Here is a 14,681-nt window from a genome sequence, read left to right as displayed (position 1 = left end):
AGTGAAGTGCAGTTTTAATGGCTGCACTGTTGAAATGGAAAACTTTACCTGTAAATGCCCTGAGAATATTATATTGTATATTCCACCTGACATGCAGAAGAGTCCTTGGCATTGTTGGAGACTCTTGATTTCATAACTTGTGTCTGGACAGCATGAGCTTGAAGAGGTTTAGTGAGTGTGTGCATAACAACATTAGGGATTGACTGATTATCAGCCCTGGACGATTATCGGGCAGTTTTTCGGCAGTTTGCAGATGATCTGTATCAGCGTTTTATTTGCCTGATAACAGATAAAGTTAAAGACTTAAAAAGTGCTCTACTTTGGCTCAGCTACAGCTCTGTATCTGTCCCTCTGCTTCAGTTTCACTCACCACTGAGTCTGACTTAATGTCCCGTCCACAACACTATCTGACTCTCTGTTACTGGGTGTTATGTTGAAAGTTTCTCATTTATTAAATAATTGCTTAAAGCATTTAAACAAAGTTTTGTGTTGGATTTTGTCACATTCCCAAATCTTAATTGTGACTTAAAATGCTCCTTTTATGCTCATTTTCAGGTTCATAATTGTATTTAGAGGTTATATCAGAATAGGTTTACATGGTTTAATTTTCAAAAAACACCATATATTTGTTGTACTGCTCATTGCTGCAGCTCCTCTTTTCACCCTGTGTGTTGAGCTCTCTGTTTTAGCTACAGAGTGAGGCATCACACATGTGCAGTACCTAGGTAAGGACTACTAGCCAGTCAGAAGCAGAGTATGAGGGCGTGCCCTGACAGTAGCTAGGTAAGGACTACTAGCCAGTCAGAAGCAGAGTATGAGGGCGTGCCCTGACAGTAGCTAGGTAAGGACTACTAGCCAGTCAGAAGCAGAGTATGAGGGCGTGCCCTGACAGTAGCTAGGTAAGGACTACTAGCCAGTCAGAAGCAGAGTATGAGGGCGTGCCCTGACAGTACCTAGGTAAGGACTACTAGCCAGTCAGAAGCAGAGTATGAGGGCGTGCCCTGACAGTACCTAGGTAAGGACTACTAGCCAGTCAGAAGCAGAGTATGAGGGCGTGCCCTGACAGTACCTAGGTAAGGACTACTAGCCAGTCAGAAGCAGAGTATGAGGGCGTGCCATGCTAGCAGCTAGGCAAGCATTATAACGTGTGTTCCAAAGTGACACAGGTTCGTCATGGAAGTAAAGGCTGGACTACAATAGAGCTGTTTGGAGCAGTATTTTCTGTTGGAGATGATAAGTCCCTTTAGGGTGGACAAAAAAGATATATATATATATGAGCACTTTAAAGAATTTCATTTTCACTGTAAATGCATATCGTTCCAAATATTGGTTATCGGTTTTATTAACTACTAATAATCGGTATCGATATCGGCCTTGGAAAACCAGTTTCGGTCGATCCGTAAACAACATGTTATTGTGTGCAGGTGTAAAAAAAAAAAAAACGAATGTACAAAGTGGTGTTAACCTCTCTCTCTCTCCCCCCTCTGTGTCTAATCCAGAACATGTTCGGAGACAAGCCTCCGATCCCAGAGTACAAGGTAGCAGCCATCCAGAAATCTCGCTTCATCTTGCTCCACTATGGAACCTTCAAGGCCGGCTGGGATTGGTTAATTCTGCTGGCGACGTTCTACGTGGCAGTCACCGTGCCCTATAACGTGTGTTTCACCGTGGTGGGGGGGTGGGATGAAGGAAGCAGCACTGCCCCGCGGAGCCCGCCCAGCGTCAGCGACATCCTCGTAGAGATCCTGTTTATTTTGGGTGAGAGAACATACTGCTGTGTTTGGTAACAACATTCACTCCGCAAGGTAGTCTTTCCACTAACATGTCTGCCACAACCATGGACACAACCTCTTTCCTACATAGGAGAAAGACTCTGTGATGCTTTCGTCTCTTTTTTTGCTTTTGTGTCTCTTTGTAATTGTGTTGCGTCTTGTAATTGTGTTGTGTATCTTTGTCTTTGTTTTGTGTCTCATTGTCTTTTTGTGTCTTATTGTCTTTGTTTTGTGTCTCATTGTCTTTGTTTTGTGTCTCATTGTCTTTGTTTTGTGTCTCTTTGTAGTAGTAGTTTGTATCTCTCTGTCTTTAGATTTTTGTCTCTTTGTGTTTGTTTTAAGTCTCTTTGTTGTATTTTTGTGTCTTTTTGTGGCCATTTGCATCTCTTCGTGGTCATTTTGTGTCTCTTCGTGATCGTTTTGTGTCTCTTCATGGTCATGTTGCATCTCTTTGTGGTCGTTTTGTGTCTCTTTGTGGTTGTTTTGTGTCTCCATGTAGACATTTTGTGTCTCTTTGTGGTTGTTTTGCTCCTTTTTATAGTTATTTTGTGTCTGTTTGTGGTCAGTATGTGGATAGTTTAAGTGTAGAGCCAAATTCATTTCTTTCACAAATCATGACTAACATACTCATAGAGGGCACACACCTGAGCGCCGCTGACGTTAACACTAGTTGTTTGATAAGTGCTGTCTTTTATCAAACACCATAGTTAGTTTCAGTAATTAACAGGACTTAATGATTGTGAAGATTGGCTATTTGTTCATTGATGTATTAACCGCCCCTGATGGGAAGTCAATAAAACAGCCCGTCTCTAAGAGGCTCATCAGTCATGATAAAAGTTTAGTTTAAGTTTTTAATGGTGCACACACAGCAGTCGAAGGATATGAGCCATTCACAATAGACCATTACGTCTCATTGCTAACTCATTTCCCAGAAAACAACAGGCCTCTTTGTCCCCACTGTTGTCCATCTATCTGTAGGAGAGTGTATGAGTGCTCTTCAAAGGACAATTTGCCATGATGGAAAATAGTGGACACCCTCCATCAACATTCTGCAATGAAATTATACGAGCCACCCGCAGTTAAACGATATCCTGTTTGTTAGAACTAATGGGCCAGCCTCTTTATCAATACGCTCGCTCAGAGAACTATTCATGATTTGTTCATTTCTGTTCATATGCTGCTTTTCATGAATTAACTACATTCTAAAAAACTAAGACCTAACCTAAGAGCCATGCTGGTGGTTTGTCATGTTTTAGCCATTGCATTTATTGCATCTTACATCGCTGCTTTCCGACCAACCTTGGTTTCCATTAATGCCAGGATAATGATGAATGAGACTTTTATTTAATCCAAATGGGAGCAATCAAGGAGGAAGATTCATGGTTTATCTGTTGAAGAAAAACTTTGCATTTATGAGCAGTGTGGTGAGGAAAACCAGTCCTAGAAGACAACCAAGCTTTCATGTTCAAAGCTTGGTTGTTTCTGAAATTTTAAATGGATGCAGCTACTTTTTAACTTTTATGTATTAGAAGTCAGTGTCTTTAAATGCACCAACTGTAAGAGTTTTTAACAGTCCCTGCTTATAGGTCATTTACAGCTTCTTAAAAAAAAAAGAATAGAAGAGGAAAAAATCTTCTTCTTGTGCGTGCAAAAAGGGAGAATTATGACTTTGGTTTTCATGTAAAGATGTCATTAATGTAAGTAAATGAAGTAAGTAAAGTTTATTTCTAGAGCACATTTAAACAGCTTAAGTTCACCAAAGTGCTGCACAAAGAAGCACTAAGGTGCTGATAAAAGCATTGAAATGTTCAAATAAAAAAGTAGAAACAAAACACACATACAGAAAAGCATCAACAACAAGCAGCCATTTAGAAATACATAATTATAGACATGACAGAATGAGCGATTAGTGTGTTAAAAAGGCCAGAGAGTAAAAATGTGTCTTTAGCCTAGATTTAAATACAGAAATGGAGGGAGCTCATCTGATATTTAAAGGCAGCTGGTTCCACAGTCATGGAGCAGCAGCAGCAAAGGCTCTGTCACCTTTTAGTTTAAAGCGTAGTTTCTGCCGCCCCCATGATGAATTCTAAGTAATGACAACAAAACTGTTGGCTAGTCCACATGACGGAAGCCTTCCATGATCGCGCACCGCCCCCACCCATCCTCCACACAGTTGCTAGTAGCCAAGGAGGACACGGAGGATTAAAAAACATGACGGACTCTTCAGAAGAGGTCATTATCTTCGGTCGAGCTTCTGCGTGGGAAAATCACCGGACGCCACCAATCTTCTGAACATGAGAAATACAGAGAGAGTTGTGTGGAGCTTAGTACTAATACAGTCTTTCAGTTTAGATTTGTTAATGTCAGTTTATGTATTCCCGGCATCTCCTTTATGTGTTGTCATTGAACATGTGAATCACCATGTTTTCCTAATCATCATGTAACTGTTTGCCGATGACGCCTGTGTTTCTCCTCTTGGTACTTCCAGCCGTCATCTTCTGCTGTTGTTGTCCTCCTCTGCAGACATTCTGCTGAACTTCCGAACTACTTTTGTGAGCACGTCGGGTCAGGTGGTGTACGACGCCCGCTCCATCTGCGTCCACTACGTCACCACGTGGCTCTTTGTCGATCTCATTGCCGCCCTGCCCTTTGACCTGCTCTACGCTTTCAACGTCAGCGTGGTGAGTCTCCTCTCTCTGTTTACATTAACAAATCGGGCTTCTTCATTTTATTACTTAATTTTTTTTCTTCTTGAGGTTTTTATATCTTATTTTTTTGTTGTTGTAAGATATATTTGTTCTCCTGTTTTGTCTTTGTGAGCTACCTAGATGTTAGCTATGTAATGTAATTTAATGTAATTTTGTTTTCTAGATATTTTTTTTCTTGGTTTTCCGGGTTGTTTACTTGTTTTTGTTTTTTTATACTTAGATATTATGTTCATTTTATTTTCCTGTATGTGTCATGAAATGTTTTAATATTGTCTGATTTAATGTTGTTTTGGACCCTGTTAAGTAAAAACTCAGGAGCAGCACAACTCATTTCACATACGTGAAGAAGGTTCGGGAGACCTTGATGACTTACACAGGAGCATTTAATGAACACTCAATGGAGGAGACAATTAAGCAGGCAGTGCAGTTTAACCACCATGTGTTATTGTGCAGTGCCGTCCCAACTCTCTGAAGTTCCTGTCCTCCTGAAGTATTTACACTCATGCTGGAGGCGTTACATTTAGCTTAGTCCCGCTTTGCCAGACCCTCCTCCAGAGCACACTGAAGGAGGGTCTGGCTACTCCACATAGCATTCAGGGATGGGAGGAAAACATGCTCTGGTTTAATGACATTTCTTTAAACCAATCACAATCATCTTGGGCGGTGCTAAGCTCCGCACGGAGCCGCTGCAAAATAGTCGTGCGAGTGAAAACTCAGATTGGACAGATAGTCTAGCTAGCTGTCTGGATTTACCCTGCAGAGATCTGAGGAGCAGTTAACCATAGTCCTTAGAAATCCACCAAATGGAGTTTAAAGTTCCAACACAAAGAAAGCGGCAGGAAATGGAAAATACATGCATCCGGCGGAATTTCCTGCAGCACCGGAGCAATCCCGGAAGTGTAACGTCAAGGATATGGACTACCTGACCCTTTAAGGTAAACTAAGATATTGCAGGCGCCTAAACACAGATGCTAAAGCTTAGTTCAGCCTAGCTCTCTCTCTCTCTCTCTCTCTCTCTCTCTGGAAGTATCAGATGCTAAAGCCTAGTTCAGCCTATCTCTCTCTCTCTGGAAGTATGCTAAGTGTGGCAGGCCCTCTGACCTCCAAAAGTAGACAGTCCTGAAACAAAATATTCCTTTATCATGCAGCTGCCTAGATTCCCTGAATCTCTAGAGACATACATATTTAGACATGAACAGGTTTGGTTATAAGAGACTGGATGAATCTTCTCGTCCCCTGACCTGTGACCTATGAATAACCTGATGTTGTCTAAGCGTTCCCTTTGTCTCATCATACCACACCATGGTGTTTCTGGAAATTCCACCACATACCCCAGGAAGACTAGCTGGTCATCTAGGCTTCAGCTAATGAGAATCCTTATAATAAACTAAAGATTTACCGATACCAGTATCGCAAAAGCCTCCAATGCTGCTAAAGTGCTAGTATCAGTATTGGAAAGTACTGGAGTTTATGCACCAATCCGGAACCACGTAATATAGCCCAGAAGAAAATCTACTTTTATATTTATTTATGTTCTTTATCCATACTGACTGACTCCAAACTGGATAATAAAAGAAAGTTCTATGGCATTCTTTTTTTTTTAGTCTTTGTTCATGTTTCACAAAGAGTTTAACCTGAGCCAGACCGAACAACAATGATAGAAATCATATCACATGCGTACAGAGATAGTAGTATACAGTTGTTAAAACATAATAAAATATATGACACACTGGTATCAGATTGGTACACGGTATCAGCCGATACGCAAGTTCAGGTATTGGAATCGGTATCAGGAAACAAAATATAGTATGGGACCATCTCTATAATAAAATAGACTAAACTAATTCACATTTTGTTTTCTAGGGAAGGAAAACACTTGAATGTGGACACCAGAGATGGGGACTCGAGTCTGAGACTCGGACTCGAGCCGCACTTAAGTCACACAAACAGTGACTTCAGACTTGACTTGCGACTCGACCCAAAAGACTTGACTTGACTCGAGCTTCGAGACTCGTTAACAGCCTGTTTTCATGCAATTATTGCTTTTTAAATCTAAATGAATTCATGGATTTCTATTTTCTTGGCGCATATACAGTACGTCTGGGAAACGTATGATGAGCTGCATGTCCCCTGTCCCCCTGTATGACCCAATGTAAGTTCTGGATGTAACAAAATTAAGCTAGCTCCATTAAAGCATACATGATATTTTTCCTGTCACAAGTTCACATCCACTCTTGGCTGCAGTGCCCACATTTTATTTCAGAAAAAAAAGAACATGATAGAAACGTTTAGTATTACGTATATATTATTTCCCACACATAACACTACACATATGTCAGTTGTATGCAGATTTAATTAGTGGCAAGCAAAATAATTTCCCATACCAAAATGTTGAAAAATACAGCTATGAAATTGAAACAGAGTTCTTAATTTGGGTTTCTTCAGATTGCATTGCAGTAGACACCATACATTTCTCCTACAACTGATTTTGATACTGTACTGTCTGGATGGTAGCTACAGGACATGCTTTGAGTTCATAAGATTTAACAATACAGTGTTAGGGACAGATCAGATGGCCAGAGACTTGAGACTTGACTTGGACTCGAGCTCAAAGACTTGAGACTCGACTTGGACTTCCAAAAAATTACTTGTGAACATCTCTGGTGGACACTCTGCAAACTCTCCAACATTCATTATTATCCACACTAACACACCGAGGGCAACGAGCCAAGTTAGGGGGAAGAGAAAATGAATGAATAATGTTTTTGGCTCCCTTGTGAATATATCAGATTAACATTTCATCCAAAGTGACGTTCATCAGACAAACAAATGGCACCGAACCAGTCTGATGTCAGTGCACACACTGCAGGTCTCATTTAATGTGTGTTTCTACACTCAGAATCCGTAAAGACGATTCAAACTGTGGGCTAAATTGCTACACATGCATGCAAAATGAGTATTCTGTTTTACATTTTAATTTGGAGTCAAGAAATGTTTCATTTTATATGAGAACAAATTAAATATTTATGTTTTGAATAAAACGGTCAACTACGCCAACAAATTAATAATAGCACATGAGGAAAGAAATGTAATAAAGAATACTCAGTAATTTAGATCCTCAAGTGTCAAAATGATCGCACTTTTGCAGAATGGTTCCTTTATATTTAAGGCAACACACCACAGGTGAATAGGGTAAAAGCTTTTAACTAATAGATATCTCCATGAAACTTTCCCAGTTCATTTCTTACTTAAACAAAAAGTGTTGTATGTGTATGTATGCAAATGAGACATTATCTAATTAAACATGTGTTCATTTGCTAACATTTCCAGAACAGAAATGTGAACATTGGATAAAATCAGGTTCAAAAGTCTCGTTTCATTTTTTTGACATATTAGAGTCAAAGGGTTTCTACAAAGGAGACTCTCTTTTTATCCATCCATAAGTCAGAAAATACTATCAACAGCCATAAAAAAAATCTCCACCTGCTTCCATGCACATACTACAACGGGGGGTCCGTGACCCCTAGAGGGTCCTTAGAGTAACTGCAAGGGGGGCACCAAATTATTGTTTTTTTTTTTCAAAAAATGAAAACATGTCTGAAAATATACAGTACATTAACAAGAATCTAACATATTATCAGCAAAGATGCCTATTCATAAAAAAACACTTGCTCATATCATGCTCATTTTCAGGTTCATAATTGTATTTAGAGGTTATATCAGAATAGGTTTACATGGTTTAATTTTCAAAAAACACCATATTTTTGTTGTACTGCACATTGCTGCAGCTCCTCTTTTCACCCTGTGTGTTGAGCTCTCTGTTTTAGCTACAGAGTGAGACATCGCACTTCTGTTCCATCTTTGTTGGGAGTCGCACATGCTCAGTAGCTAGGTAAGGACTACTAGCCAGTCAGAAGCAGAGTATGAGGGCGTGCCCTGACAGTAGCTAGGTAAGGACTACTAGCCAGTCAGAAGCAGAGTATGAGGGCGTGCCATGCTAGCAGCTAGGCGAGCATTATAACGTGTGTTACAAAGTGACCACGTTTGTCTCTGAAGTAAAGGCTGGACTACAATAGAGCTGTTTGGAGCAGTTTGTGAACAGTGTTTTTGGACTTTGGGCTTTTTCACTTTATAAACCAGGCCCTTTCTGACTCCATTGAATTGAAGTGATAACATTCAAAATAGGTGTTTTTGCTAGTTTTTAAGAATAAAATGTTGTGTTGGCAAATGTATAAATCAGGCTATGAATAATATATATACAAACCCCTCAGTAGAAACCTGGAAAGTGTGGTGCACGTGACCTAAGTGCTGCTGAAGTGAAGATTTCTGGCTGAGAACAAAACTATTTTGGAGAAAACTGCCTTAAAAGATGTATTGTCAAATGACACGCCTCTTCATGGGAAACCACGATTTACAGACATATTATCTAATCGAATCCTTAGCATCTTATCTATACCTATATAAATCTTCATACCCAAATAGACAGAGTAGTAAAATGAACACCTTAATGTGTATTTTGTGGTTGTTTTTTTCCCCACTATTCTGATAGAATGGAAGCAAAATAGCCAGCGATTGACCAGTGCATAAAAAGAAGTTTTTACCTGTCATGAAGGCTGAGACTGTGTGTGTGTGTGTGTGTGTGTGTGTGTGTGTGTGTGTGTGTGTGTGTGTGTGTGTGTGTGTGTGTGTGTGTGTGTGTGTATGTGTGTGTGAACCAATGTGGTATGTATCTATCTGTGCAGTACTTTGGAGTCCACCTGTTAAAGACGGTCCGGCTGCTCCGGTTGCTGCGGCTGCTGCAGAAGCTGGAGCGATACTCCCAGTACAGCGCCGTGGTTCTCACTCTGCTGATGTCCATGTTCGCCCTGCTGGCCCATTGGATGGCCTGCGTCTGGTACTTCATCGGGCGCAAGGAGATCGAAAGTCCCGGCTCCTGGGATATCGGTCAGTGCACTCTTTTACTCAAGACTGTAAGCTACTAAAGAAACGTTATAGATACTTAAATCTTTAGTGGGTAACTTTTTTATATTAATGAACGTCCGTTACTAAAGAAATACATCAAAAAAGCGTTTAAAAAAAAAAAGATCAAAAAGCGTCAAAAATGTAAACAAAAATGTAAAAAAAAAGAAAAAAGGTTGAAAGCATCAAAAGTGTAAAAAAATTGTTAAAAAAAAGTCGAAAGCATCAAACACCAACTCATTTCTTGATTGGCCAACAGCACATTCAAATCAAATGATTATGATAGGATGATGGGTTGTTATACTTACTTGCCCGAAGTGGCATTTAACTTCCCCCGGGCCATCGTGCAACCCTTATTGTTGGTATTGCCACTTTTTTGGGGTGGCATGTTGTGGTTAGCCCCCGTCACCTCACAGTTGTGGGTTTTAACCCATCCGTGGAGTTTGCATGTTCTCCCTCTGTCTGCATGGATTCTCTCCGGTTTCCTCACAAAGAGCAAAAACATGGTGGTTTAGATTAATAAAGGATATAAATACTTCTTCTACACGGACGTACAGTACCAACCCCAATCAGTGAAGCTCTTAATGACGTTCACTGGTTGCCATGTTGTTGAGGCCAAAATAAAATAATAAATGTAAATGTAGTGTCTGTGGGGTGGAAGTGGTGGACAAAACCTCTCTGAAGCAGTTTTATGGTCCATTTTCTCGGGGGTGAGAGCTTTTAGTGTACGAGTATTTAATTGTCATTGTGCTCAGACTGTAAATAGCCTGCCAGTACCAGACACCAGATTTCCATTTGGGCAAATTGAGCAAATCTAACATTGCGTTCTCCATCACTCTTCTCAATTATATTGTAGGCTTTGTCTTCCCAAGTGCAAGTTAAATGAGATCCTGTCTAATTGCAGCCCCTCTTTGTGGTTTAGTACGATGAGATTGGCAGATTCTTCCAGAAATTTGCACTTTATACAAATAACCGGCCAAACCCAAACTTCATTATCAGTATTTCACACTCAAGCAGTAAAAAGGAAAGCTAATCACATCACAAAAGATCCAACTCACCCCCCTGGATTATTCGTTCCAGTTACTGCCATTAGGCTGCCGATATAAAGTCCCTCTAGCCAAGAAATACACTCCCAAACACTCCTTTATTCCCACTGCCATGAACATCTTTAAAAAAAGTAATGACCCACACACCCACACAAACACTGTCACTTTTCACACATACATTGTATTATTTTTATCCTGTGTAAACTATTTGTATAAGCTATTGTATGTTGACTGTCCGAGTTTTGTTTTTGCACTGTATGTTGAGGCCACGTTTAGGACGATTTTCTGTCATGACAGACAATAAAGTTTTCTGAATCTGAATCTTTCACCGACCTCTTGCTTGAAAGACAGAGCTAAGATGACACTTACACACCTCGTCACAATGATGTCAGTCATTTTGTATCCACAACAAAAGGCGCAGAGGCACTTATGCAGAAGGACGGCCCCCACTTGTCTCCATTTTCAGCACGACCGATGCTTTTAATAACACGCAGCTTTGTTGATATTCCACAAGCGTCTCTCCGTGGAGAATCTCAAATCCTGCGGGTGACATATACATCTACAATCTGATAAACTTGTAAACACGCACAGACAGACAGTTTGTAACTGGAGCAAAGATCAACACGAGTCTTTGTGTGCCTTTCATTTTATTTTCAGTCAAATAATAAACTGCAAATGAGCGTGTTTTCTAAGATATGGACTCAATGTATACTCCTGTTACTTCTCTGTCTATTCTCCCTCGTTTTCTCTCACTCTCTGTCTCTCTCTCCCTCTCTCTCATTGATTTGTACTGGCCTACCTATCATTGTCCTTTCAGCAAACCACATAACGACAGACAGTAACAGTGAAGTCAATTCATGTCAGCGGTCCCTCGCTTCACGATTCCAACAGACAGGGGGAATCCAAGGGACAACAAAGACCAGTTTGCAGTCTGACCTTTCTGTGACACCAACTGTGATTCACAATTAAGGTCTGATTTCAGCTCTGATTTCGCCGTTTGTCCGTCGCTCAGTCAATTGGCTAGTACTTGGGAGAGGTTCAGTTCTGTCTGCAGGCCTATCAATAATTCATGGGCAGAGGAGCCATGGGGGCTGTAGTCACCACACAACCACACACACACACACACACACACACACACACACACACACACAAGCCATAGTCTACTGAGCAGGACAGATAAAGAGGATAAAGAAATGGACATAACATAGACATTTTACATGTTGTCATAAGGGTGGTTTTGGCACGTATCTTCCAAGTTGATAAAGCTGAAGTCAAATCCAAGCAAAATGTTTGCCCATGTTACGCTAAGTGTCCATTCTGTGTGTGTGAGCTGAAAATAAATCCGGTGCATAGAACAGGGTAAAGGCCATGGGTGTATAAAGAGAAAGGCAGCGGGAGCGAGAGGGACCGTAAAAAAGAAAAAGTAGCACTGACGGGAGGGGTGTAAAGTTGGAATATCAACAATCTTTCTCCAGAATTGCAAACTCCACCTTTTAATAGCCAGAAAATCCAAATTTCCACAACAGCTTTAGTGGGCCTTAGAGAGGCAAGCAGGCACCAACTACCACAGCTTTCAGTCAAGCAAATGTACAGTACACCTCTTTAATATTTAATATCTTCATTTTGAAAACCACCACAAGGGCATACAATCAGGAAAAATAACAACATTCAGAACCCCTTAGAGGAACTGCATCTGGTTTTATTATATAGTTGTATTGTCAACAAACCCCATAAAAAGACCAAAACTTTCCAGCTTCCCTCCCCGTTGACAGCCGGCCCCCAAGGTTCCTACTGAAGATGTAAATCTTTAAAAATGGCTCCCAAATATAAGTTATTTTGACTTCTCTAAGAGGAGTTCAGCACCACGGACAGCTCCAGTCAACGCTGCAAGACGGAGAGGAGAAATCAGCACCTTGGACAGAGGCAGGGAGGCTCCACTGAAACACTGTGAACAGTTTCCACCAGAGACGAGGAATCAATGATACTGTTTGTGTTACTGTCCACAAAACACTTTACAGTTACAAAGTGCTTTACAAAGACATACAACTGGAGAAAATGACCAGATAAGTAATCAATAAACGTAGAATGAATACAGTAGTAATGACAAGCAAGGTAAGAATTACTAAAACACAAAAACAAATACGCCAAACGGATGAAGAACCGATTCAAAAGAAAACAATTCTGACAAAGGGCATTTGGAAGAGAGATTTTAAGAAGAATCTCTTCCAACAGGTTGTGACTCCAAAGGCTCTGTCTCCTCTGGTATTTAGCTTTAAACCTGGGAGTTACTCACAGATCTCAGGCTGCATTCAGGCTCATAAGGGGCCAAACGTGATTTAAAGGTAATAATTGAAATTTAAAAGTCAATTCTAAAACATACAGTACAGGAAATTAGTGTAGAGTTGCTAAAACAGGTGTTATGTGGACACTTCTGCAGCATTTTGAACTAGTTGAAGTTTGAAGAGGCTGTATTGAATAAGACAGGAATACAGAGAGCAGGGGCGTAGCACAACATTCTGGGCCCTGTAGAAAGGCATTTTCTATGGGCCCCTCCCCACATCCACAGCTATTCATTCTAGCATCTTTTTATGGGCCCTCCTCACATGAGGGCCCTGGGTACTCAGTCCCCTTTTCCCCCCCAGTCCGACGCCCCTGTCAGCGAGTTTCAATATTCTAAGTGGGATGTAATAAAAGTGTGGATGACTTCTAGTGTTGTAGATTTTCTTCGGCCGATTTGTCCAATCAAAGAATCTTAAGGGAGACCGGTTGCTGCAATAATAAATCTTTATTCAGTCGAAAGACCCTGAGCCATTTTCTGCAGAAAATTAACTGCCCTTCCTTCAGCATTCGGTTCTTTTACCTCTAGCCAAAAAACAGGCCCCCCACTTCTCATTGGACATCCCATCAACCAACATCCCCATTTAAGGTCACTCAAACGCCTCATGCTCTTCGAGTTAAGCTGAAGAGAGTTAGCGAGCAACAGGAATCAGTGATACTTCAGTGTGTGTTTTGCACCCTTATTATAAAGTGTTATTGACTTACCTACACATCCATGCAGTCAGATGGTTCATTTAAATATTTGGTTTATTTAAATATTTACACTGCCTGTGTTATGAACTGCCACCATGGGGACCAGATTGAGGCTGAGCACGATGAGTTCACTTGACTGTAGTTCAATTCACATCCAGTCAAATCATGAAAACTGTCACAATACACAGTAAATCCTCCCCCTTTATCATAGCGCGCTCCTACACTAAAATCAGTAATGCTCTTTGCGTTCCCTTATGCATTGACAAGATGAAAGAAATTCTTTGTAGTTTTTATTTATATATATTCTGATCTCCAGGCACAGACATGCATGCAATATAACGGCTCCGTCAGGACCACATTTCCTCAGGAAGGGGGAGGTTAAGTTGGGCTAATGACACAGTAATTAGGAAACTACTCAGGTGTTAAATCCTCTAATGTTGTTGGTTTAGCTGCTTCACTGGGAAACTCCCCACAGTTTGATTGCCATTTATTTATGCTGGCAGGCTTGTCTCATTGTCTGAGAACTGTCTCTCTCACTCTCACACACACGCACACACAAACACACACATTCACACACATTCATACTCAAGGTCAACACTGCTTGCCTGAAGTGTGTGATGCCAGAGATCAATGACTGGCTGCATCCATATTTTATTATTCACATTCCCTCTCTCGCTGTTTTTCACACTGTTTTTCAAAAATGTAGCCTTCTTCACAGCCTACTTTCTGCTTTATCCTTCCTTCCTCCCTCCTTCCATTGTCCATCCCGATCTTCTTTTTCCCTTTATTCCTTCCTCTTCCTCTGAAGCTGAATGGCTGTCTTTATATTTGTAAAATGAACTTGGAGCCTCTGTGTCTTTCACACATCAAGTCATGGTGTGTCCAGTAGCCTGATTGAGCAGGTCTGAGCAGGTTTTAAAATGTTTTGTGACATTATTTTTAGTTGTGTTTGGTCATCCAATTCACAGAGATTTTTTTTTCTCAGACCTTAGCAGGTCTAATCATGCAGCATCATGACCAAAGACTTCTGTGTGGTTATACAGGTCCTTTAATCTATAATAATGCATCAGTTTAAAAAGTTATTCACATTTTTTGTATGTAAAATCAAAGTAACTATAAATAATAAATAAAGTGTAGTAAAAAGTACAATATATTTGCAGAATTAT

The 14,681-nt window shown here is 40.5% G+C and overlaps 1 protein-coding gene across 1 annotated transcript in view; it reads left to right on the top strand.

Annotated features, from left to right (window-relative positions):
* kcnh3 (potassium voltage-gated channel, subfamily H (eag-related), member 3) overlaps positions 1-14,681 on the top strand; it is a 172,207-nt gene that overhangs the window by 126,864 nt on the left and 30,662 nt on the right. The window contains exons 5-7 of the mRNA XM_078262637.1: positions 1,500-1,758; positions 4,296-4,453; positions 9,223-9,424. Coding sequence (XP_078118763.1) covers positions 1,500-1,758; positions 4,296-4,453; positions 9,223-9,424 — 619 coding nt within the window. The remainder of the gene's footprint in view (positions 1-1,499; positions 1,759-4,295; positions 4,454-9,222; positions 9,425-14,681) is intronic.

The sequence above is a fragment of the Sander vitreus genome, chromosome 11 (genome assembly GCF_031162955.1).
Source record: "Sander vitreus isolate 19-12246 chromosome 11, sanVit1, whole genome shotgun sequence".
In the NCBI taxonomy this organism is placed as follows: Eukaryota; Metazoa; Chordata; class Actinopteri; order Perciformes; family Percidae; genus Sander; species Sander vitreus.
Note: the sequence above shows the minus strand (reverse complement) of the source record. Positions and strands in the feature narration are given on the sequence as shown.